This window comes from Thunnus thynnus, chromosome 16, assembly GCF_963924715.1.
Source record: "Thunnus thynnus chromosome 16, fThuThy2.1, whole genome shotgun sequence".
In the NCBI taxonomy this organism is placed as follows: Eukaryota; Metazoa; Chordata; class Actinopteri; order Scombriformes; family Scombridae; genus Thunnus; species Thunnus thynnus.
In genome coordinates, this window is record NC_089532.1 from 22,050,567 (window position 1) to 22,077,876 (window position 27,310).

The 27,310-nt window shown below is 40.8% G+C and overlaps 1 protein-coding gene across 1 annotated transcript; it reads left to right on the top strand.

Moving 5' to 3' along the window:
* Positions 1 to 165: 165 nt before the first annotated feature.
* On the top strand, positions 166 to 20,555 carry sertad4 (SERTA domain containing 4). The gene is made up of 4 exons (XM_067613922.1): positions 166 to 696; positions 16,637 to 16,809; positions 17,112 to 17,230; positions 17,853 to 20,555. Exons 2-4 carry the CDS (start codon positions 16,656 to 16,658, stop codon positions 18,741 to 18,743), a joined length of 1,164 nt encoding a protein of 387 aa, XP_067470023.1. The 5' UTR covers positions 166 to 696; positions 16,637 to 16,655; the 3' UTR covers positions 18,744 to 20,555.
* The last annotated feature ends 6,755 nt before the right edge of the window (positions 20,556 to 27,310 follow it).

Genomic DNA, 27,310 nt, shown 5'->3' on the forward strand with positions numbered 1-27,310 from the left:
TTATTCATTGAGAAAATAATCGACAAATTAATCGATAATGAAAATAAGCGTTGGTTGCAGCCCTTAACATAATCGAGAGGAGCATCAGTTCAAAAGGCGCCACAATGAGTCACAGACTGTTCACTTTCAACTTAGTGAGCGAGACGGTGGGAAAACTTCCGAGCGGTACATGAACTCAGCAGCAGTAGTTGACTGGAAGGGATGGAGCTGCGGCGCTGGTGTTGTTTTCTCCGCCGCACATTCACATTAACCGTCAACCCAGCCGTAACAACGTAAGCTGCTCACGACCTTCTGTACGGGAAACCACCCTGAATGGACTACCATACGAGCGAAAGAGCACGAGCTCGCCTTTTTCCTTTCATTGAGGAAAAAAACAAACAACAGCTGCCTACCTTTGCCACTGAAGAAAGCGCGTGGGGATGCTTCGCGCGGGTATAGTGAGAGAAACGCGCGCGCTTAATGATTAGTATTTACACAAGTAGCTAATTAAGTAGTAATTACATAAGTAGTATTCAAACCCGCCAGTGTGGCTCGCGTGTCTGCTAGTGGTCTAAAATTAGACCAGCGCTCAGCCAACGGAGGACGCGGTATTTATTGAGTAGGAGTTTTTCATTTTTCATCAACGCACCTTGGATTTCAGTCGTTATCAAAAAGCAAGTGTGGAGCCGAGGACGAGGTCAGAGCAATTCAAGACAGGTAAGCATTCCTTACCCTTAAAATGTTAAAAAAAAAAAAAAAAAAAAAATAGATAATAAATCAGGTTCAGGTTCAAAGTAATAGTAGGCTATTTAGCTTTATATCTTTTGCCACCAAAAGTTTGTCAAAAAATCTTTTAAATTGTTGTGTGTGTGTGTGTGTGTGTGTGTGTGTGTGCGCGCGCGCGCGCGCGCGTGTGCGTGTGTGTTTGTCTCCATAGTATATATAAAAACATCACAGCATCCTATTCGGACTCAAACTAAATGTTGGCAAGTGTACACACCTTGTTGACGCCCATACTTATATGTTATTCAACCATAGTTTTCCAATATTTTTACACTAGGGGTTGAATACTAAGTTTCAAGGTTATCCTATAGAATATATTGCTCAGGAAGTCACATCCAGAGTACTTCTGTTTCGTATTAAAATGTAATTGAAGCCCAGTGAACAATGGCAATTCAATATGACAAGTAGATAACCTAGATACAGCAATCTAAAATGTAACATTTCGTCCAAGTCAATTCTGTGGTTAATTTACTTTCCATTCACTTAACTGTGCACATTATTGGATAAACCTGTAGTGGATTGATTGGAGTTGATGCTGCAGGATTAATGAGAATCGGGGCAGTCAATAGCTCACTAGTATGACATGACAGAGACCCTGGTCTAACACATTATGCAGGCTGACATAACCAGCCACCCTCTTGGCATCAATCCAGCTTCACTTCATTATTTTGTGGGGACTGCTCTTGGCTGCAAATCCTGAAGTGGCGGTTGCCTGTATTACTGCTGTCTTTTGAAAAGAAGGGGGTTTAGGTGATTTAGCTGAATTCTGTTGTAATTCTCTTCCTTGATGTCATTTCTTTGCTTTCATCGACTTACTGTAGTGTCACAAGCATCAAGTCACTCAGAGTGGACTATTAAGATCCTGTTAGACCCAGAAAGGATTAAAAATAAATGTTAAAAATAGCAAGTCTCATGGAGTAAGGGCAACAAATAAACACCACCTCCCCTCTGTCTCTTCCCCTCTTTATCTGTGGTTTTGGTGAAAGAAAGGCTCTGAGCGCAATGGACTGGTAATAGGGTTGGATGCGCTTCATCTCCACTCACTGCCAACAACATCCGGAGTCACTTGCCAGGAATTCCACCTTTGCTATTTGTTTCCTTCAGAGGGAAAAGTGTGCAATGTGGAATATAGTGAGGCACGCAACAGGGAGGAACATCCAGCTCAGATTAAACTCACAGATCAGAGACGAAGGGCTGTAACAAGAGGAAGCGCTCTGGCTTTGCAGCATGGTGGACGGGTTCCTGGCATCCAGCTTGTGGAAGTCCAATGCCAGATTCCTTCTCTTTGCCGCCTGCCAAAGCCCTCCACCCCTTTGTCTTTATCAAAAGCCCTCGCTGCGATTCCTCTCTTCCAGTTCTGTCGCGGCGCTATCAATCATATCTTGCTCTCAGCAGACTCTTCTGCTCATTAAGGATGTGAACCTGTAGGTAGCCTGCAGCCCCCCTAGCCATTCATCTCTCTCAGCGGGGCGCAGAGACTCACATCTGGAGCAGCATTTCAAAACATGGCTCTTAGCAGACATGTAGTGTACGATGAAGGAGATTCAATACATTTTTAAAGGCTGCCTTTCAGCAGACGTGGTGCCAAGCATAAAATTAACTCTACTTGAAGTGTGCTGCTCATATACAAGCCTGTATTGGTGTGTAATTTGCCAAAAAGGCAGTAAAAAGCAGGTGTACTAGATAATATATATTACACTACAAAGGAATGTCGAGATCACCACTCAGAGACAAAAATGCCAATGGCATGTCATTGTGATTATAGTTGGCAAGGACAAGGCTGGCTTTGTAGGGTTTTCTTCAATTGTGACAAAGAACACTGAACCCACTTGAGTCCAACCCAAGAATTTATTACGTCCAGGAAGCAGAACAGTATGTTGAATACAGTCTCTTTGAATATTCTGAAGTACGTGGTTAATTTTTCTACATCTCTATACAGTTATCTACATCCCCTATACATCCCTATTCCAATGTTACCCCTTCCTTATGTTTTTTATGTTCATGACAAGAAGCACCTATTCCGAGAGGGTCGTATAGGGGTTCAGCTATGGAAAGAATCCTTTACATAGTCAGCACTAGTGTTGCACAGTATACCGATGCTAGAAAGGTATCACAATACCCGGCCATTAAAAACGGTACAATGCCCCATTTTTATTAGTGCCGCTACTCAAAGAATGACAGTGACAGTAAGAGCCGTATTTCCTATGATTTGCGTTGATGTGCAACAGCGGGGCATCATGTGTGTGCAGCGCTCAGCTTCCACTCCCTGCAAGCATAGTGGGCATGCCAACGTTTTTTTGTTGTTTTTTTTTTCCATATGCACGCTGTAGCTTTCATGGTGACAGAACGAGAGGCATGGCTAACTGCTCTTGCCGACCATCCATGGTGTGTTGACAAAGCAGATGCACTGAGCAAAATATGACTTTATTTTGCTTACATAGCCAACAGTCAACTGACACCACAAAGCCAACCTGTAAAAGATGTTTTAAACCCTCTCAGACCAACACACCCAACATCAGCATCTTGCCGACAATTATGTCGACCTGTTCAAGGAATTCAAAGGGCGACAGGTTAGCAAATGTGATAAATAATATTATTACGTGCCCTCAAATATAAGTCAAACAAGTGTGATTTATTTTATGACAAACAAACTTTTTTCAACGTTGGAGTTTGACAAGGCAAATAAGGGCAATGATAACTGTTTAATTGGCTTTAGCTTTTTAGCCAATTTACCAATGTGGCAAACGTCTCTATATGCAAATGCAACAGTCACACTGGTAATGTTAACTTTACCATAACTTGCAAGCTGCTAAAAGTCAGGCGTTCAAAAGTATGCAGATCAACAACATCAGTTAATAAAAAACAAAAACAAAGAATTTTAAGTTCCATGTTCTGTCATCCAATATTTTATTCCATTACTTTTCCAGATGTTTTAGGTTTTTGTCGCGGTACCATTTCAGTTTTGTTATCAAGATATTTAGGCAGCTCTCGTGTCAAACTCATAATTTTGGTATCATGACAATACTAGTCAGCACTAGGACTGTCGCAATAACTGCAATATTGCAATACTGCGGTACAGACAAGCCAACTGCGGCGGATGGAAAGCAACCGCCACAACCACACTATGTTCACGTTTTTTTTCTTTTTTTTAATGAGGCTAGGACCTTCTGGTTTTACACTTCAATGTGTGTGTATTGAATGTTTGGTGGCTCCCCAGGTCCAGTGTGGTCTGGTGGCTCCGGAGGATCCCATCTGCCGTGCGCAGCGTCTTGCACACTGAGTTCTAGCTTGTGGGGCTCCACAGAACCTTGTGCTAGCCTCCCACAGCTAGCATCCAGGCTAATAAGCTAACCTGGCGCCCAGCCCTCATAACAGAGTCAGGCTCAGGGTGAGCTGACAAGCTGTCGTTGCTGATGCTTGGTAGTTAAAAACACGTCTGTACGTATTTTGCCTCAGTTATATGTTTAAACTCTCCCGGGTCACTGCATGGCCGAGCAGGCTGCCATTTAACCTGCAAGGTAAAGTAGTTTTCCACCAATCATACAATCCAAAGGTGCATCCAGCTAGACATAAATCATAAGATTTAAGGGGACTTGGCTGTAGGCCAACGTTGCTTCCTGCCACAATAGGATTTAAAGTGTTTCATCAGGTACTGCTGCTCCATTCGGCCATCACAAAATCAGACAACATACCTTGATTTTCACAAAAAAAAAAAAGGCGCTAATACTGCATAGACCACATACTGCGCTGTTGAGCCACCCTGAATCACCGCAGGGGAAATTCCTTCACCACGACAGCCCTAGTCAGCACATTCATACAGTATAGAATTCCCTTACATGGTCAGTACAGTACACGCATACAGTATATCTATCATCTTCACATCTCATTGCCTTTGTCCTTCTCTTTCTCTGTTCTTTTTTGTATAAAAAGCCTCAGCCAAGACAAGTTGGGCTGCTTTCGTGTGTGTTTTTGTGTTAAGTGAGTGTGTGTGAAGACCGCAGGGTGTAGCCCCAGACTTCTTTTTTCCCTCAGGCACTGCTTCCCCATCATGAATACGCCTTTATGCTCCAGACAGACACACCAGTAAGGTGGACATCTTGAGCGGCAGGAGAACATAGATTTGTAAGTGTAAAAATAGGGGAAGGTGTGACGAGACTTTTATTTATATCAAGGAGCTCATGACTTCACCCTCACCGAAAATAATGCACTTACAATCTCAGGTGTGAAGAGTACCTAAAAATAATTTCAGTACAGAAAATAATTTAAAAACAAATACTTTTGGTTTGTATGTTAGAAAAGACACTGTTGTCACTTGATGTACAAAACTCTATTTTGACACGTACATACTCCCTCATGAAACATACATGAAAGCATCACAGGACCCCCACTGGATGCTCTAAATGCTACATGACTGTAAGAGTACACTGCTGTAATGTGACAAACAAGACCGTTTTTTTTTTTTTTAAAGAAAAAAAAAGAAAACACATACTGATGGACTTTTCTGTCTTTAATGTGTTGCATCAACCTCTGGGAACGTGGCAGTGATGTACCCACAGAGCCCTTGCCTGTTAACCCTCACAGCCACAACAAGCCATCCCCAGATAGTCCATAAAGCAGCCCTGCACAGCCGCCCTGTCACAACACATGTGTCACCACTCAGCAAGAAGAGCGCTAGGCGAAACCCCGAGGGCCCTGAACCCAGCTTAGTCACGCCACCGCGGTCAAGACGGCCCTCCACCAACTGCAAGCTGCTCTGATGCCTCCTGACAGGCTGCAAGCTGGCGCAAACACAATCTAAGATGCAACCAAAAAATATAAATACCAACATAACACAGCAGAAGAGTGGAGTGGCAGAGGAGGCAGCCTCTTGATTGGCTGTTATATTTGTCCTTGAAAAGTCTGTAAAAACCTTAATTTAGATAATAATGTAAAGCCTGAAATTTACTTTTACATACAGTTGTGAAAGATTATTTCAAAGTTTGTTAAATGAAATGATTTATCAGTCTCACTCACATATTAGGATTCACATATGCTCAAAATAATTGAAAAGTCAGGTGTGGACAGATTGTTCTGGTTTGAAAAGGAAGACTAAATGTCATCAGCATAAGATATGATAAGCTTCTAAGTACCATATTTACTTTCATGCATAAATGCCAAACATTTAATGGTTCAAGCTTCTCCAACGTCAGGATTTCCTGTTTTTCTCTGTTATGTTATTATAAACAGACTGTCTTTGAGTTATGGACTGTTGGTTTGAGAGTCCAAAACTCAAATTGAAGATGTCATCTCGGGCTGTGGAAAATTATAACAACTATAACAATAATAGCATTGTTCACTAATTGCTGAAGTCTTTTTGGACAAAACCATCAATCAGGAAAATAATCGGCAGATGAATCCATTATGAAAACAATCATTAGTTGTAGCCCTACAAAATATTATGATGATTTTTTTGTATCAGTTGATATTGATGTATAACATGATAGTCACTACTGTAATGTTCCCTTAAGCTTAAAGTTTGCTTGTTGTATCGCTACAACACCTACGTCTTGTTACAATCTAGTGTCATTTCTCCATTTGGGCTTCATTATCGATGCCTTGGACTATGGCAGAAAGTATTGTTACTATAAAGTACATCCTGTACAGAAGTAGAACAGGTGAAAATATATAATGGTAACGATAACTAACCGTGCTATTCAGAGCTTTACAAGATATTCAGGACAGATGAGTGACGGCGGTAACATTAACATGATAAACAACAGGGCCGTGGCTACTGACATTCCCCCACAGACATACACACACACACACACTGGAGAGCCTCTGATAGAGCCGCTAGCTCAGCTACAACACAGTTACCACACAAAAACTTTTAGTAAGGGCCATAAACGTTCCTCTAGTGACTGTCAAAGCTCCAGCAGACTCTCTGTGTTTCCAGCACGGACATGGAGAGTCTGACCGCAGCTGCTCATGGCTGGTTATTTTGCTTACATTTCTTCTTTGTTGTCACCCACAATTGCTGTTCATCTGACTGTCACCAGTGTGTTCAGCGCCTCCATAAGGAGGCGGAGGGTAGTGGCGCTCTGGTAGTGGTAAGCCAAAGTAGCTGAATCAATTCTGAGCAATCCACTGTTTTAAAAAAATGTATCGATACTTGGCGCCAGTGTATCGATAATGTATGTCAAGTGGAAATATCGCGATATGTTGCAGTATGGATTTTTTTCGCTCCGCCCCTAGTGCACAAGGAGTCAAGTGTTGCATTTATTAAACCAGCCCCAGATGTGCAGCTTTGTTGACATCCCATTGAAGATGGTTTAGTCCCACACTTCTTCTCACACTGAAGAAATGCTGGGAGCTGGGCTGTTAAACAGTAATCCGAAGTCTTAGTGAAGCCACATGAAAAAGATTTTTTAAGTGTCTCTAATCTTACACAAATTCCTACATAAGGATCTAATGTTGCACATAAATGAGGAGACTTGATCCTGATTTTATAGAAGTGGTCAGTGCATCAAAGCTTTTATGGCAGCTCAAAAAGCATTAGTGTTCTGCAATTAATTGATTTTGTTAACATGCCTCTCCAAAGCATGTTTGGGTCTTTAGTCTAATTTGATCAGTGTGGCTGTCCTCAGTGTTTCTGTGTGACTGGTCCTCTCTACTAGCAGGGGGCTAATTGCTTGCTATTGGAGTGTCTCAATTTCGATTCGTGACGTACAGTGCCTTATTGTTGCTACTCTGGAGGAGATCTTGATGTCATGAAACCTATTATCTATTCTCTATCTGTTCTCTCTTGCTGTGTGCTTCACCCTCTTATGCCAGCACTTGCACACTCTCCGCCCCCACGCCAACAGGCATATTGATAGGATGTAGCTTCTCCGTATGGAGAAGTGGGATGTAGCCTGGCTTAGGCTTCTCAGTTATGATGATCAACAACAGATTATATTCTGTCATCCACTTTATTTGTCATTAGCCTGCCTTCTGAATGGTATTTACCTGCTGTTTTCACCTTTTAGCTAATTATGTCCAGATCAAATGCTTGATGGGTACAGATTGCAGGAAGAAAATACATTCTTTCACTTTTTTTCCATTCTGAACTACCTTGATTTTTGGTCTTTTAAATGCCTGTACTGAGCCTTTACTGAACCTCATTTCTGATAATGCACAGTCATTACAGTAGTAGTTGCAAAAGAACATAGATGCTTGCTGTGAGCATGGGAGGGACTGCTGTGAAAAACATTTCTGGTAACTATAGAATGTTCGTTTTTGACTGTCGACGCAGAGTTAAAAACAATCAAAAACAAAAACAGCTTTGCAAATATTTTAGGGAGGGAATGTAATCAACATATTTGTAAGGCATAAAGATACACACTGTTTTGTTGAGAAATGGTGAAAGTAAACAACACATGTAAAAGTGTACTACATCGTCGATCAAAAATCGACCCGGTACCTTCACCTTCAATTACAAATAAATACATGAATGAGTGTCTGACTATTTTGTAATATGTTTTTTTTTTTATTTTTTTTTTTTACAAAAATTCATTACAAAAACAAACATTCTTGATAAGGATCCCAAGAATCCAAAACCAAAATATGTACTAAATGGGACATTTAACAATTTAAAAATAAACTTGTCAGGGTTCTCTGTTGGAGAAACTATGTAATGGAAACATTTACTTACCAGTTTTTAAACCTCCTCAAACATATCTTTTTTCTGCGTTGCAATTTCTTTTTACTGATCAACTGACATGAACACAATACAGAATTATCTGTTATAAGCTAACATCCGCTGATATATTGGCCAAGCCACTTTATTGGTCATTTATTGACTTTGTGTGCCCTTTGTTATTTACATTCATGTCTTTTAGAGTCAGCTGACAAACAGTTAATCTGCAACTATTTTAGGCTGTTGATTGAAGAAAACAAGCAACTTGCAGATATCACCTTTGGCCTCAAGAAAATGTGGCTATTTTACTATTTTCTGGCATTTTGTAAACCAAACAATTAATCAGTTATTTGAGAAAATAATCGTCAGATTGATCAACAATGAAAAAAATTGTTAGTTGGGACGCTGATGTCTGTATATATATACGTTCATTTCTGTCTCTATATTTTCTATATTGTGGTTGAGCCCACAATTTTTTTCAAACCTTGTGTGGTCAAATGGGTTTCTTATCAACTGCAAATGTTTTTTGTGTCATATTTGATCAGATTTTCAATGGCACTTTGTGCAGTAACCCCTAGATTTGACGTCTTTGCATTGTTCCAGTAGCATTCAGTCACTGAGGGTTTATGTTAATGAAAGAGAGAAAGGAAGATTTTAAAGGCTTAGCATTAAAGTAATGCAGGTGATCAGGTAGCTCTAGAAAGATACAACAGGTATTCCACATGTGACAGATTTCAATGGCCCTGTCCCTGTCAAATCAACACTGAGTTCTGTGTGTTTCGAGCAGAAGCAGAAGCCATCAAACTAAAAAGAAATGCAGGAGAGCAGGGAAGGCAGTGCCAGCACTCAAGTCCTCCAACGAGATTCAAAGTGCCTGCCGTGAGATCACACAGCTCTGAGGAAGCTTGCTGTTGAGGCTCCTGTCAACACAACCACAGGCAGCTCTTTCAGGGCTACGCCCACTTATCTTCTCACTGTGGAGATGTGTCACTTAGATTTGGTCCACCACACAAACTGTCACTGTACTCACACACACACACCTGCATGTATCTGTACAGGCATAAGTACTGACATACACAAGAGCTGACACTGACAAGAACTGACATTGTTAAGAGTGACTCATAAAAAGGATTTTTATGGTTTTGTACATATACGCACAAGGTTACTGTCAACGCCCATCCCAGTGCTCTATACACATGTTATAAATTTGCACCCTCGCAAATTAATGCACAATGAACTTCCTTAGGAGTTCAAATGAGCTAAGAAAGCATCTGATTCTCTGCAACAAGAGCCAAAGATGGTTTTCATTAGTGTTTTGGGTTCCTTTGTAGCGAGAGTTGCACTTTTCAAATGGATTTTATTTCCATTTTTATTTTGTTTATCAGTTTTAAAAAATTATGTTTTATTAGGACCTAATCACTGATAATCTTTAACAAGTCCGGATATCATAATTTTTTATCTTTTATTTATCATGTAATTTGTCATATTAAACCTTTCTCCTAATATTCTCATGTTCAAACATTTCCTTTACCCATAATCAGTTATAATCTGGGAAAATTCAATGTGCGCCAACTTAACCAAAACAAACACTGAGAATGAAAAACAGGCAGAAAATTGCAAGATAGGCCAATCTCTGGGAAAGTATAACATTGAGCAAAGTGGATTTCTCAATACTGCATTTTGCTCATGTTTGGATTAGGCAAACACAAGTAAGGAAATTGCAGTCATTTGAAAATGTTCTGGTGTAAACCAGATGACAAGTATGTATTCAAATAAGCCACTGCTAATTTTACTGCAACATAGAAGGGGAAAAGTCCTTAAATAATTTTGCCTAGATACACATAATTATGTTTAGCCATAAAAAAATATAATAATAATACACCTTTATGTGCATCAGCAGCATTTTTTAAATTCTAGGATTGCAATCATAAATGCATACTTAGTGTGGGTATGCACCTTGTTAGTCTTGATTTAATTTGTTTTCCTGATACGCTGGGTGTGCACTTATGTCATTTGTGGTTATACAATACGGCATGACCAAATCTTACCAACCCGCTCCTATCCTCTGCAGAATTTCCTGTTCCACAATTTATATGCAGTTAATAAGTCATTACACATTGCATGGTTTGTGTGTGCTGTGAAGACCCTCTCGGGCGGACTGGGATCTATTTTGATGTGAAAACCACAGACATGAACTCTTTTCAGTGCTATCTGTTCCCCTAAGGCTCGGAAACACTTAGTAAAAACCTGGCTAAAAGAAGAGGGGGTAAACACTTAACACACACACGCACACACACACACACTCACAGATAAAGCATACACTCTGTCATACACATGCTGAATCGATTAGCATTTTTGAGGCCTCAGAGAAAAATACTTTGAGAGATCACCAAGTTTATTAGAGGCATGTTTCATACTCCCCCAGAATCACTGAAAAAAATGAAATCTTCCCCAATGTTTGGTTCAGTTTTTCTATGAATGTTTTTTATTAAACGTAGAGTGACGGCCAGTTAGTGGAACTTAAAAACACTCCTAAAAAGCCACAACTGAGAGAATGAAGATAACGAGCCGAGAAGTGAAAAGCTCCCCCATATATTTTATCACTGTTTACCTTTAGCCTGTTTATCTTACAGATTGATCTTGGATATAGGTGGTGGTTTTCAGAGTGCGGGTCATAGTTTTCCCCACCTTAATAACATAAATGCCTGCAACCAGAGACAGCACCATTTTCATCAGAAAAACCTGCTGTGGATATTGTGCAGCAGTTGCAACCAGAATGTGAAAACAAGAGAAAAGAAAAACAAAAATGGCTTTGGGTAGTCAAATCTGGATGACCTGAAAACTCTACAAAGTTGAATAAAAGAGTCCAGAAGTGTACACATATGTATATGTATACTAGGGCACAACGATAACGATTATTTTCATTATTGATTAATTTGTCATTTGTTATTTTCTCTATTAATTGATTAGTAATTTTCTCTATAAAACGTCTGATAATGGTGAAAAAATGTCCTCAACCTCAAATGTCTTGTTTTGTCCGAACCCACAGTCCACAACCCAAAGATATTCAATTTACTATCATAGAAGCCCAAAATATTCACATTAAGTAGGTGGAATGAGAGAATTTGAGTGATTTTTCTTTTAAAAAACTCAGAACGATTGATTTGATAATCAAAATAGTTGGTGATTCATTTTCTGATGATCGACTTATCAATTAATATATTTATTGCAGTTCTAATGTATACATATTTATTTAAATTCTGTGGTGCAGATCAAACTTGTTTGTGCTCTGACAAATGACAACTAACATAACATACAATGTAACAGCTCAGTTACTGTATGACTTGCTGTTTGTACACTTGTGTAGTGTAATAAGACAAAGCAGTTTTGTTTTTGTTTTGGGATCTGCTACAGATGTTTTATTTGGGTAAAACTGAAATGTGCCTCTTAAAGATCTTTATGCTACATATAGGGCTACAATTAGACAGTCTTTCCATTGTCTGATCTTTTGATTATTTTTTTGATTAATTAATCATTTAGTCTACAAAACAATATGCCCGAAAATAGTGAACAAGACTAGAGTCTGCCACCATGCTAGTGGCTCTGTGAGGCTGTTCTTAGGCACACTGGAGCTTTGAGCTAAATGCTAACACCAGCATGCTGACATGCTCACAATAACAACGATAACATGCTGTTGTTAAGCATATAATGTTTACCATGGTCACCATCTTAATTTAGCATGTTAGCTTGCAAATATTTACTAATTAGCACTAAACATAAAGTACAACTGAGGCAGATGGGAATGTCAGTAGACTGGTAGATATGAGACTGGATAAGTATAAACTTTGATCTTGCTGTGGTGGGAAGGCAATCACCAAAGTCTGTAGGTAGTCTCACCATAGTCTTCATCCTCTGGGGATCATGGATGTCTGTACAAAATTTCATGTCGATTTATCCAATAGCTGTTTAGATGTGTCAGACTGACCTTGCCATTCCCAGAGCCACGCTGCTAGCTTGGCTATAAATTGAATGTCACAGTTTCCTAAAGCATAAGATAACATCCTTATATTGCTTGTTCTGTCCTAATAGTCCAAAACCCAAAGATACTTAATTTTAAATAATATAAAAGGAGGGAAAAAAAGCAAATTCTCACTTTTGAGAAAGTAGAACCAAGAATGTTTGTTATTTTGCTCGGCAATAATTAATTAATGTTTTTTGTTTGTTTGTTTTGTTTTTTCTTTTGCTCAACACTTGTCCCTGGATTGCATTTGTACCACACATCCCAGACATAAGTTTCCATGCAGAGGCGTCACTACTGCATCATTCGTTTCTTTAGATTTTCTCTTGTAGAAGGATGGAGTTGTGTGTGTGATGCTCTTTTAAATAATAGATAGTAAAACAGACATTTATTTATATGCAAATGCTGTTACCAGAATGTAATCGAAATCCCCAATTAAAATTTTCAAAGTCACCAAAGACAACGGTTATTATTAGACAGCGAATGTCAAAAGTAGCCTTGTTTGAAGAACATTAAAGCCAGAATCTAACATTAAACGTATGTGTCTGATCATCTCAGTTGACTGTCGTCGCCTTGGTTAACTTTCCTTCCAAAATATTTCAGGACGCTACAAGCTGTGCATGTTTGAGTGTGTGCGCCTGTCTATCTCAGCGCTGGAGGGAGTGAGTCAATCACAGCAGCAGAAATCATCCCTGCGGGCGACCTGTCTTCACTCATGACAAGGCTCCTAAGGCACTTATCTTTCCTTCCCTGACTCATTCCATCCATCCATCCATCCATCCATCCATCCCTCCCTGTCTACGCCCTCCCTCTGTCTCCCCCATCCAACTCTTCTTATTCTCTATCACTCTCTGTCTCCCTCCCACAGTTTGTCTCGTGCCCTGGCACTGCAATTAACTTCTCATCATCAAAGGGTGTAATGAAAAAGAAGGCGAGATAGAGAGTCAGACAGAGGTAGGGAAGCTATGAGAGAAGGAAGATAAGAGGGATGAAACCAGGGGGAGCTGTGACTGAACAGAGGTGAAGCTGTGTCTCACATACACACTCACACGTGCTCACATACACTTGTACACACTCACAGGTCCCCCCCCCCTCTCAAATACACACTGTTAAACACAATCACACACACACACACAGCCTGCACTCGCTCTCAATCACTCTCACATTCCTGCGAGATGCAGACAGAGAGGGAGAAAGAGAGGGATGATATCCCCCCAGGAGATTTTTCTCTCCTCGTTCCTTGTTTTTATTTCTCAACCCTCCATTTCTCTCTTCCTCTTTCACAGACGCACACACACTTGTTCACACCGTCTCCCCTCCTCCTCCTCCTCCCTCTCCTCCTCCTCCTCCTTTTCTTTGAAGAACAAGAAGTATTGCTGTACATGTAGGGAAGCTGCTCTGTCGGTATTCTCATTGTTTTTTTTCACCCCCCTGGTTCAGAGAGCTGTCAACTGTGACCGCTGTTGAAAGGATGTCAGCATGGGAGAGAAGGAGAGAGAGAAAGAGATTGAGACCGGGGGATGAAAGAGACGGTAAAGGAGGGAGGGGGGTGTCAAAATGGAGGTCCCTACGGAGGGCAGAGGGAGTGATGGCATGCTTATGTCTTTGTGCCCAAGCAAACGTAACAACAGCAGCAGTGAGGGGAGGTGATGGAGAGGAAAATAGCTGAGGGTAAAAAACAGCTCAGGGGGGAAATGAGAAGGGCCAAAGCTGCTAATTAACCATGGCACCAGCGTTCAATAACAGTGACATAATTGGCCCCAGTTGGTGGTCCTTGGTGGGGGAGCCCTCAGCAGTAGAATCTAGCTCACACAAGTATGGTTTGACTGACAATGCTTTATAAAAATGTGCATAATCCATAATGGCACACAATGGATTATGATCAAAATGCTGTCTCAACCATATTGGTGCATGGTGGGAGCAAACTGTATGCCCCCCCCTCCCAAATTTCAATTTGTGCTAAAGTCCTTTTCTCTGTTAACTCATACTGTTGGCCTGCAGCAAGTTAATGTGTCTCCTCTGATGCACACGGAGTCAGAAGCTGCTTCTTTTCACCCATCAGTGAGACGCTTCACCAGGAGGCTGCCAAGGTTGACGCTTATCCTTCCCAGATCCCCACCCTCTCTGCACAGACTCCCCCCACCAATCAGTAGCTGTTACTATTGCAGCAATAAGAGGGTAATCCCCCTCCAAACACTGTCAACTGGCAGTGTGAATTTCGTCATCAAACTCTATGACAAAAAAAAATAATTTAATTGATTTTTCACAAAAAGAGAACAAGGTGCAGCAGAGAGGCTGCTCTCCACTGCTAGATATACAGCATTCATAAGCACTACATGGTAATAATGCCCCTTCAGAAGGAGTCCAGCCTCTTTCTAGAGGTTCTGGATCCAGTGCTGAGTGTGGACGCAAGCCCAACTACATCCAGTTAGTATTCTTTCCCCTCCAGTAAGGTCTCATTCCATGTTCAGAACCTCATGTTGCATGAACAGAAGTTGATCCGCCAAAGGTTCTCCCCTTGCCCACCACCCAACTGACAATGTGCCAAATCCTCATCCTCATGCATATGGTAGCCCTCCATAGCATTGATGCCATATTTTTGGGGCTCAACCCAACTGGTCTCCATTGGTTGTCGGCTTGCCACCAGACCTCCCAGGCCTGGCTCCAGGTTCCCCTATTCTGGATGAGGTGATACTTTCCTGATGGAGTCAGTTGTGTCAGGCCCCTCACCTGTGTGCAACAGCTGCAGTGATGAAGGCTTTGTACTAGATTGTCATTGTTGAGTGTTGATTTGAAAGCATCAGCTAAATGTCATAAAAATGTAAATGTTCTATGTGAGACATTATTCCCTGGAGCTGGATACATAGGTTGGGAAAGCGCAGCACTGTCTAAGGTGATGTTCCAGTGGCTTTAGGTGTGTCTGATTAGTCATTTAAAAGCAAACACTAGCAAAGCAGCTCACAGAAATAAAACTATTCAGCCAAGGAAAGCAGGGAGCTTATTGAAGCAGACATTTTAATCAGTTACCCCAACAGGGGTGAGGCTGAGATGGTGTCGCCTCAGTTTGGTCTGTCAAGAAGGGTTGTAGGAGATAGTATCTGTTCAGGGGGGCAGGTAGAGGAGGGGCAGAAGAAGCTTTGAGGAGGAAAGATGGTGACAAGGAACGTTCGGCCGCTGACGCCTGAAACAGCTGGCTTTGCATTCTGCATGAAGGGGAGGAATCATCAGTGAATCAAATGACAGCCATTTACTGTGATCAAAAGGACAATACAGTTTCTCACTTCAGATTTAATAAGTCCTCTGCTTATTGACAATACATAGTGACACACATACACTGTACAACAGGGCTCTGCTTTGAGATTTAAAAAGCTCAGTTGGCTCTAGTTGTAGTGCTTGCTGTAACACTGCCAAGTAATGTGTCGGTCCAGTATTCCTTTTTATCTACATTATTTTAAAACATAAGGTGATATGGCTTCAAATATTATTTGGAAACTGACAAAAATCAATTAACTGAAATCAAATACGCAGTGTGCCTGTTGGATACCTTTTGTCAAGTTGTTTGCCTTGTGCACTGGACCCACTGACACAGCGCACATCTCCTTTGCTTTCTAGCTTATCATGCTGTTGACACAGCTTCCCTGTGCAATTCAATGTGTGGGATCCATTTCACTGAACAAATTGGTGTCAAACATCTCGCTAACTCTCCTACCAACTAATCAATAGGGAATTCATGGTGTGAGTGGGTGTCATTTCTCCATCTGTGTCCCGCTTGTTACAGTACCACGCATATCACAGAGTTGCCAGCCATCTGCCAATTTCTAGTGCTCACCATTATTGTCGTTCAGATTTGTCACGCTGCTTGCACAGAGGCTGGTTACTCCTCCACGCAACACCAACGTATTTGCCAGTATCATAGATAAACATCTTGTTAACATTTGCCACATCATTAGGAAAGCATATGCATAATGCTTGTGAGAGTTATGGAGATAACATGTGCAGTGTTAATGTGCATAAATAGTTTCCAAACTGGTACTGAATTATCAAATAATATGTGAATTAGTTGACATAACATTTAGGATTGAAACACATGTTTGGAAGTGGCCTGTTATAATGATGTACCATTTTTGTAATTACGGCTGATCAGGGTTTCGACTTGCTTCTGTGTCCACTTGAAAGACTGACTTTCGCTCTGTTTTTTCTAGACCTGAATCAGAGAGAGAGATGACCCTCGTCTTGTCCATGAATCCTTTCCTGGACCCAGAGGGAGACCCTCCGCTCTCCGCATACCAGCCCATATGGGAATCAGAGCGCTGCACTAAGACCTGCCTGTCGAACCCTGCCCCACCATGCAGCTCTGAGGAGCAATTCACACCGGGTACGGACACCAACACAGATGTTTGTTTATTCATCAGTCATTTCTTAAGCTTGATTAATCAGGTGCTATTCCACATAACAAGCTGCCATTACATTGCCAGTATAGTGTAAGGGTTAACCATATGAAGGACCTTGGCAGTGGTTAAACAGTCATTTCAGTTCCACCAGTGCCTGCTGCCATTAAGGCTACTTCTGCTTATGTTTAGCTCAAGCTCAACCAGGGCAACAGTTTCCTGATCAGACTGAAACACAACGTTTTCTTCAGTGCAGTTGATTTATGGTGATGTTTTTCTCTTTCTGCAGAGCCCCCCTGTAGGCGAGTTCCTGATCATGTTTCAATGTCAAGGATTGCATACTTCAAGAGGAAGTTTATTGATGATGATGATGAGGCTCCTTTCAGTTTCAGGACATACTGCCAGACTGTAAGTACTGATATACACTCACATTCCCACCTTCTGTGCACACAGTGTATCCTATGACCTTATTAGACAGACGAGATATTTACTAACTGTAGAGACTGTGCTAAATAGCAGTGGTTATGGTCAAGCGTAGTTAATTATATGTAATTATCTCTTTGCATATCTAATAGTTATTGTGAAGTGAGGATATGCGGATCAAGATTGCATCCAATTATTTCATTGTAGAGCACAAAACATTTTTGGAAGGATGCCACAGAGACGGGTAATTTGCTTTTTCAAAATTGATCACAATCATTGCTGCCGTGTGATGCATGTATTCTAAGGAAAAGGAAAATCTCCAAAAGAATTAGAGAACACTTCAATTATAAAGGGAGCAGTAGAGTGCAAGGGTGCCAGTCTTGGTAGATTAAAGCTGAAACATGCTAGATGTGCTTGCAATTGTTAAAGAGGTTTATTCCCCTGCACAGAGGTCATGTTTGCTGCTTGATTTGCATCAAAATCAGTGAAAACTTTTCACTCTTAAACAAACAGGTTATGTACTGCATTGTTATTGAATTTGAATCTTTTATTTTCTAAGTAATTGACCCAGGTTACATAGTAGATCTAATAGGATCTTGTCTTTCAGGTGGCACCAGTTTTGGAGGAGCGTGCCCATGTGCTGCGACTCTCCCTGGAGAAGATGCGATTCATTGACGACCCCGAGGCCTTTCTCCGACGCTCCGTCCTTGTCAACAACCTCCTCCGGCGTCTGCGAGCTGAGATTCTGCTCCAGAGCACTGACTGGTGCTTCCCGCCCAACCCAGCATTTACCACCGGCCCCTGCGTCCTGCCACCCAACACAAACCCTGCTCACCAGGCACTCCACGGAGCTGTACCCACCCGGATCTGCTTAGCACCCCAAGCAGGACCGCCCTTCCGTAAGCGCTTCCGAATGGTCCGTGGGGGACAGGGGGAGCTCCGGCCTGACTGTGCCCAGACATGCTGCTGCATCTATGCAGCGGCGGCAGCTGCAGGACACTACCTCCACCTCCCGTTCTCCATGTATGATGCAGCACTCTCAACCTGCCCATCCACACCACACTCCTCCTCCTTCTTTCAGCTAGCTAGCCATAGCAAGTTAGGGCTGACAGTGGCCGTAGAAGAGCATGATGATGAGGATGATGATGTTGAAGAGGAGGATGAAAATGAAGAAGAGGAAGAGAGGGAAGAGGAGGAGGAGGAAGAAGATGATGATGAAAGAAGACAAGCAGGGCCTTCTATTAATTTGGTTAAGGACAAGTCAAGCCAGAAAAGTAGGACTAGGACCTTGCTGGGTCATGCACACGCAAGGACAGAGGAGGACAGCTGCATGACAGATAGGGTAGAAGAAGAGGAGGAGGATGGAGAGCAGGAGGAGGAAGAAGAGGAGGAAGAAGAGGAGGAGCAGGGTGTGAGACATTGTCAGTGGGACTCTACTGCCACAGAAAGAGAGCTCCACAAGGTTCGCTTTTGGCACCGCAGGGGTCATAGACAATGATTGTGCTCTCTGAGAATTCACTTACATTCTAAATCTATTAGAATGAAAATGTAATGATGACGACAACTGTCATCAGTTGAAGATTATTTCTCCTCATAGCAGATGAAAGGTGTGAGCTACCTTCACTATAGTAATGCCATGTCAGCTTTATTTTAATGGTCTAATATACTCCAGGGTGGCACACAGATACAACTTCAAACTCCATTCAACTCTATTGCTAGTGTTATGGTCAGGTGAAAAATAGACTATTCTTGGCCTTTGTTGGCACTGGAAACATTTCTCAAACAATTATGAAGGCTAAAGTCACATATGGTGGGATCTTAAATCCCAAAGGTGAATTGAAGTTTGCTATTGCACTGTCTCCAAGACCATTTTCAAGCCCCACAGCACAAAACTAAAGGTCTCAAATGGGGCTTTATATTGGTGCAACGGTCTCATTTCAAGACCCTAAACAAACCTATGAAATGAAGGGTTGTGGATTTGGGAGTGTGTGCTTCTGTGTGTGTGTATACGTGTGTGTGCAAGATACGATGTAGCATTTTAAAACTTGATTTTAAGCTGTTCTTTTTATTAAACTTGGGTTACACATAACTATGTGGACTCGTTGATTTTGACGCTGTCTCAGGCAATGGCGAGCGACTGCTGCAGTGGCGGCAAGACGTGTATTCTTCAAATATTTTAAAGAGACAACAATCATAAACATTTTGAAATGTTAAATCACAATTTCAAGTGCCTTAGTGTTTTTACAGATACGTGTATATTGTGTGTTAATGTAATTGTTCTTGTTACTAAGTAGCTATCTTGCATTCCAAGTGACTGCATTTGACTAAAACAGGACACAGGCATGTAGTTAAATGCAGTAAATCTTTCAGATGTCGTTAAAAGGTTAGAATTTTAAAGCAAACTAAATTTACACACCCAAAATGTGTTCTGTTTGTTTTTACTTCAAAATGCATGTTTTCTAGAACTACCTGTGACAATGCACAAACTTAAAGCCAACTTTCAAGGACAGTTGCTATGGCCTAGAAAAGCTGAGTGTGTCCGAAACCTCGTTTCCATCAGTTAGATTCAACCAGCGCATTCTTTTTATGGTTTGGTTGATCTGTCCATTGATTAGGGTTTGAAAAACATGAAAGGCATCTCACACTCTGACATAAAGGATTTAATTAGTGGCATGATAATTATATATTGTAAATACATAAATACCAATGTCTTTTTCTGTTGCCCTCCAAATTAAGCCATCCAGACAGTGTTTCATTTCAACAACACTCATTTGAACCAATGTTGAACTTTCATTCTTCAGCTTTTGGCTTTAATCTCCACATAAGAGGCTACCTGGCTGGCAAATGACATGTATGAAGTTTGTCTGCAGCCTTATGAAAAGGTTTGAGTACAACCTAATCTGTATCAGATCACACCCAAACCTTCTTGGTTGGTGGGACAGGAAGCAGCTAATCTCATAGACCAACAGTCAAAATCAGGCTTTCAAGCAAACTTTTTAAAGGTTGTTTTGGGCATTTTATGCCTTAATAATCAAGTAGACAGGAGAAGTGTGAGAATATGAAGTGAGAGGTAGATGGGGAATGACATTCAATGAAGATCCCTGGCCAGATGCAACAAGTTGCAGGTTACATGTTTGAGAAAATGCTTAAAAAAATTCTACTGTATGGCCAAGGATGTACCTTCAACATGAGGAACATTCAGACCTTTGTTTTTTTACACTGCCAATATCAAAACAGCATCACAGAAGAGTGTTTCATATAACTTCATCACAGATCTAAACACTGCTGAACAGGTCAGACTGATTTCATGTTTTTTCATGAACTTTCATGTAACTTCAGATTTTCTGTCACACTGTCCATCACCTGTATTTGGGAGTTAACTATAATGGTCTGTATCTCCTGAAGCTTCTGACAATGTAAGCTTCTATAAACAAGGATGGTGGAAGGAAATCACATTGGTTACAGAAAATTGTTTGGGTATAACTTGGTGAGTGTGGGAAGAAAAAAAAAGACTCATTGACCCCTGAGACATACTAACAGATGAACCAATCAAGGACAGATACGATACCAAACCTATTCTTATCTATGTAAATTATGTGAGCGTTTCTGTCATGATGGCATGATCAGTGGTTTCATGTTTGTCACTGTGTCCTGTTTGGCATTTCAGAAGATTAGGATCATTATACTGATGACAAACCCAAAGTAAAAAAATAAAAAATAAAAGATTATATCAGTGAGTAGGTTACAGGGTTTTCACTTTTGTGACATAGATTACTGTCAGCCACAGCTCATTTGGATGGTGGAATTATTCCTGCTCTGCCACTTGCCCTATCTTTTTTCTGATGTACAAAATAACACGTTGCATCCCTAATGACTGTTTTGGCATCAGTGACACATCTACAACTAGACAAGTGGAGTACCAGCCTATTTCTTTTCATTTCTCTAAAAACCCTGAATTATAAAATCCTGTGATTATCAGTGGGTATTTTTAAAATGAAAGAATTTGACAAAGCAATATTTGTTTCTGAGACAAGAACGTGTAACTGCATTGTCTGTTATTAAAAACAAGAGCAAGTCTGCTCTGATGATTTTATGTGATGTTCTGTGACAAGTGTAAAGATCAGTAAAAGAAATGTTGAAAAAAAATATTGCTTCCTCTTTCATTCCTTTATATTACAACCATGTTGATTGCTGCAGCTCTCAGATACAGTACAAATAGATGTGTGTGTGTGTGTGTGTGTGTGTTGATGTAGGTGTGAATTCCTCCTTATTGTCTTGCTTGCCACCCTGTCTGCTGTGCAGTGGAGTGCGGTGCTGCAGCTTATTGCACTCGCCAAATGTCTCTCAGGTGTCACTTTGCCGCTTGATTCTTGTTAATCTTTTTGACATAATGTTCAGAGCAGTCACCTCCACACTCCTCCCTGTACTCCCTGTCATATCTATTGTCCCTGCAATATTCATATGTAGCATAAAACACATTAACATAGTCCCTTCTCCCTTTATCCCATGCTACCCAGAGCCACAGCCAGGGACAATTTCAAAAGATACACTTCCTCACTCTTGATTGTGACTGTTAAAGATGCTGGCATAATGCAGTCTGTGCTTACACAGCACTGTCATCCACTGGCATTATTGGGCTTTAAGTTAAATGTTCCTTTGATCCAGTAATAGTACTCAGTATGTGTGCCCTAATTACTGGATAATTTCTAATACTGTGCAGGTTTTTGTATGACATTGCTGTGGATTGCTTGAAAGCAGCTAAGCCATTTTAGTACATATTGTAGAGTGTGTGTGGGCATGTGTGTGTGTGTGTCATAGGATGTAACTGTGAAGTGGAGAGGTTAAATCACGGGTCTGAACATCTTGACAGCTCTGTTGCGAGGTGAGGATGGAAGATCATCTTTTCATGACACTTCTGCCGCAGGGGTGTGTGTATCCTGCCGCTCAGCCTGCCCCCATCTTTTTCTGCGTCTACCTCAGATCCTTCAGTATCGCTCACTCTCATTTCACTGCACTTACTATTATTGGATGACTGCTTTTAATAGAAACACTATTGCAAAAGCAACATACAAACTCTGAATTTTTTTAGTAAACAATGTTTGTGTTTTATAGTGTAATATTTATGTGACTGAATATCTGCAACAACTATTAATTTGACGTATTATTATGTATGTACACCAGTGGTTCCCTCCTTTTTTGTCTGATGTATTCCCACAGCCCTGTCAGATGAACTCAGTCACCCCTTCATTGACATCGCCTGACACCTTCCAAATGTGTTCATTTGAATTGATTTTAAACTGGATATTATTTAAAACTATCGATTATATAAAAGTGGATATTGTTACAATAATTTTGTCATACAATTGAACTGTCAGTGCTCAGGATGTTTTGCTTTTGTACTATTACCACTTAAAGTAGTAGAAGCTTGACATTTCAACCCTTCACCCATTACTTTTAGCTAACTGTTTCAACCATTTATATCTATTATTTTAGCTGACTATTTCAACCATTTATCCATTACTTTTAGCTTTCAAAGAATCCAAAGGGGATTCTGCAGAGAGAGCTAATGCCCCCATGATCAACAATACGGAATACTACATAAAGACATCGGCATGAACATATAACAGCAATATGTGTCAGGTTATAATGTTCAAGCTTTATGCCTGCATGAATATGATTGGATTTTACCAATCATACGGCTGTGAATGAAACAATAGATGCTAATCAGCCAATACAAGCCAGACTTCAGAACACTGTCTGAACTAATTCTATATGCTTCATAGTTTTCTCTAATTCAAGCATTTATCCACTGCTTTTCACCATGTGTAGCTAACTACTTCAACCATTTATCCATTTCTACAATTTCATTTATCCAATAATAATAATAATGTTAATAATAACATAGGCTAATTAGTGTATAAACTATACAATAATAGAGGTAACTCCAACATAAACAACATGTAGGCAAATTATTCAGAAGCCTGTAAGGGTATGTCAGACAGTGTAGCAACTACCGTGTATGTGTGTGTGTGTTTGTGACCGCATGAGAGTGTGTGTATGTGAATACCAAATGCATGTCTGCATACATAACACAATGCTCTTTCTCTCTTTCTCTCTGTCTGTCTGTCTCTGTCCCTTCACCCCTTCTTCCCCTCGTGCCTAAGGCAAAGATGGGGACTTGCCAAATAAAACACACACACACACACACACACACACACAAACACACACACACACACACACACACACACACACACACACACACACACACACACACACACACACACACACACACACACACACTGCTAGGCGAGTGCTGAGGAAAGGGGAGCTGTCATTTGTCAACAAGGAACTTTGGCAGCTCACCGTTGCCATGGGAACTGTCTGTTGCTGAGGACTGGTTTTGCATCACAAGGTCCTCAAATTGGCTCTAAAGCCTCAGAGGTCCCACCCCTACTCCACCCGGCTCACCTCCGTCTCTCACAGCTTCAAACATATTGTCAGGATTGTCTTTTTCTGTTTTTTTTTCTTTCTATTTTCTCCCAGTGCTGCTGTCTTCCACCTCAGAGACAAAATTCCTGTTTCATTCCCCAGTCAAGATTTCTTATTAGTAGAGAGATTTCAATCTATTGTTTGTTTTACAACAGACAGATAGAAATAGACAGGCATATAGATAGATGTAGACGGATGGATGGATAGATAGATAGATAGATAGATAGATAGATAGATAGATAGATAGATAGATAGATATGGAGAGGGTGTTAGAATGCACATGTATGAAATAATGACTACAGCAATGATTTGCACTCTGCAAGTGCTTACAGATTATTATGCTTGAATTTTCATCCATGCCACTGCAACTCAAGCCCAACAAGTCGATCCCCATAGGATCAATTTGATTCAGCTTACATAACAACCACGGCTCTCTGGCTGTTGTTGATGTTTCTGGGTCTCTCCCTCCAGCATAATGCGCCTGTATTTTCAGAGCAGAAAGAGGCTGTTGGTATTTGATAAACGTTTGCAGTGTGTAGGATGTCCTCAATCCTTGACTGTGAAGCACGCTCCCTTTCCCCTCCAGTGAATCTTCTATGGTACCAAAGCAAAGTTGACCATGAATTGTGCCTGGAGATGAAAGTGATGCATTTGATTTACCTGAATTTGTAGATAGGTGTCTTTAACTAAAAAACTGGATCTAACAATAAGATTGCCTTACTGGACTAAGTATGCATTTTACTGTCCCATATCACAGGAGACAGTCTACATGCACTGTCATGTGAGAGCCCACTAACTCTAGTCTTACTGTAGATATATTAATTCTTTAATAATGAAGTTCTAGCATTCAATGACAATTTACTTTGGAAGCTAATGTCCCCCATGCTGAAACTGAAGAGAAAGAATATCTTAGACACTGCTGATTGGAGGAAAACTTTGAGGTATAGTGTTTTGTTTTTTGTAAAATTTCTGTATTTGCAAAGTGACACTCTCATTGGCCTAAGAGAAGTGCTACAATGCGAGTTTTTCATTCATTCAGTATCTTGGAACACTGATCCAACTTTGATTAAAAAAACTCATGGAGTGATGTAATTATTCTGCTTTTGCATTTTAGAAATGATTCATTTGTTTTACGTAGACTATAATTCCTATAAAATAAACTGCATAAGAACAGGTGATAAAAAATAAATATTAGCTGTCTAAAGATGATAACCTTTCAGTTTTTCTTCCATAATAAACAGTTGTGTTCCATTTCAGAGGCTGCCTTTTTAAAGTCTGCAACACCTAATATGTTAACTATATTGCTCTAATCAATATTTTCACATTAACAAAAGATCTAATGATCATGTGTAATATAAAAGGTGTTGCTTGTAGTAACAAACCCACTGAGAATCATCACCTGTTTTTGCAGTTCCCCTCAGCCTTCAGCATTTTAGTGTTTTTCAGCTCATTGTTTCTGTTTTACAACGTACAACTTCACAGGTCTGGTTCAGTCGCACCTTTCTCATTAACCCTATTTTCAACTGGAACATGCAGCTTTCTTGTAATAAGCCTCTGATAAATCCACTGTTAACTACTTGTTCTGTTCAGTACCTATACCAAACAGCAGAAAGACAAAGTTAACAATTGAGCCGATGGACATAGTGGAGCATTTTAGCAGCTAAAGAGCCAAATATTTACCTCAAGAGTTGGTGGTGAACAAAACAGAGCCAAAAAGAGAGCAAATTTTGGACTTACATTCATCAGGAGGACAGAAACACAACTCCAAATGAATGCTAATGTTGCCTGCTGGATGTGTAAATAGACAACTGTTTGCTAACGCATTTGCTAAAAGAACTTCATAAGGTGATAATTTGTCAGTGTTGTGTTTACAGCTTTTTGCGCTGCCCCAAATGGTGGCATTTATTTTCTTCTCCCATTAGTGTTTAATCACTGTTTAAACAGCTCTTGCCAATGTTGCTTTGACATTGCAGCAAGGTTTTAATAGTGAGTAGATGTCATGATGTGAAGCAGAGTAAGCAGTAGAGGATCCAGGTGGGAGGGCAGAGAGGGGGGAGGCTGGCAGAGTGAAAGGCCACACCCTGTCTGAAGACTGATATCTTTGGCAACAATTCACAAGTTTCCTGTCAAGGCCTTGAATAACTCTCCTTGTTTCAGCCTGTAGTAGCAGCGAGGCCTGACAGACCTGAGAGAAAGAATGAGGTTAAACGTTAGAGGAGGGGAGAAAATGGCCTGAGAGCATCCACAACATGTCCTCCTTCAACCTGGTTCTATATCTGTCCTGCCGCATCCCCGATTTTACTCCACACCAACTGTGCAACCCCTGGGATCAGCTGATAAACTACACATCTCTCTACCACTGGACAGCTGTCCTACTTCCACAAGTCATGTCCTTTCTCTAAACCATGGTCCCTTTGAACTGACTGTAAAATAGACCGAGAATCATATAGGATATACATCCAGTATATCCTATACATGTAGTGACAGAAATATGAAAAACTGGCGATATTGGAAGACCTTCAATGTGAGGCTGTGTCTTTGATCTAACCCTTTAAGTCTTAACCTGCTTGTACCAACCGTTTTCACTCTCCACTTCTGACTTTCAAATGTCAACCCCTTTTTTTCCTTTTTCCTTCTTGGATGCATTTATCATTTGAGGCAAGCCAAGTCATCTGTGCCTGATTAATGCCACTCTCCTGGTCTCTCAGCTTGTTGTCTTCCACCCAAAGCACAGTTAGACTCGAAACACAGCGACTGTGTTTTGAAGCACATATGAGTGGTGCAACCAAGCTGAAAGATGCCGTAGACAGAAGGAAATCAGCGGGGCATTTTAATAACATACAACAGTATACTGAATTGTAAACAACATTCGCCTGTGATACGCATACTGTCCAGTTGTCAAATTACTGTCAAACATTTCCCTTTACCCCCATCACCATCCCCACCACATGGAAAACAAGGACCACTGCATACAAAGTCTCAGCATACACACAGATTTGGCAAGACATCCACTGATATACTGTATAATTTGTGTTATCACAAGATACATGCTGGATTAATGAATAAGACCATGCGTTATGATGGGCTTTTTGGACCATCAAGGACAATCCTTACAGACAGGGGTCACAGTCTCCCGACAGCGGAGCCATCTCAATGATAACTGAGCAAGCCCTGTCAGCTGATAAAAAGCGGGAAAACCCAAGTGAGTGGAACTGTCACAAGGCAAAGCCGTGACTGCTTCCTTATTGTCTGGAAGCTTGTGTTGCATGACGTACAGTTTGGAGAGTTTGACCCTTAAAAATGTGTGCTGAAAGTGGTATGAACAAAAGGAGCATGACAGTTATTTCCTACCAATGCTTCCATTTTTTCCTTTAAGTGTGTAAATGTGTGTAGGATTTAGAGCCATCTAGCGGTTAGGTTGCAGATTGCAACCAACTGAATACCCCCTCACCCACTCCCCTTACAAGCATGTAAGAGAACCATAGACAGTAAAAAAAAATATGGATGTAGCCACCATCACATCACCCACTGGTTTCTGAAGAGTGGTTTTGAAGCTCAAAGTGGGCGGGTCCAGCC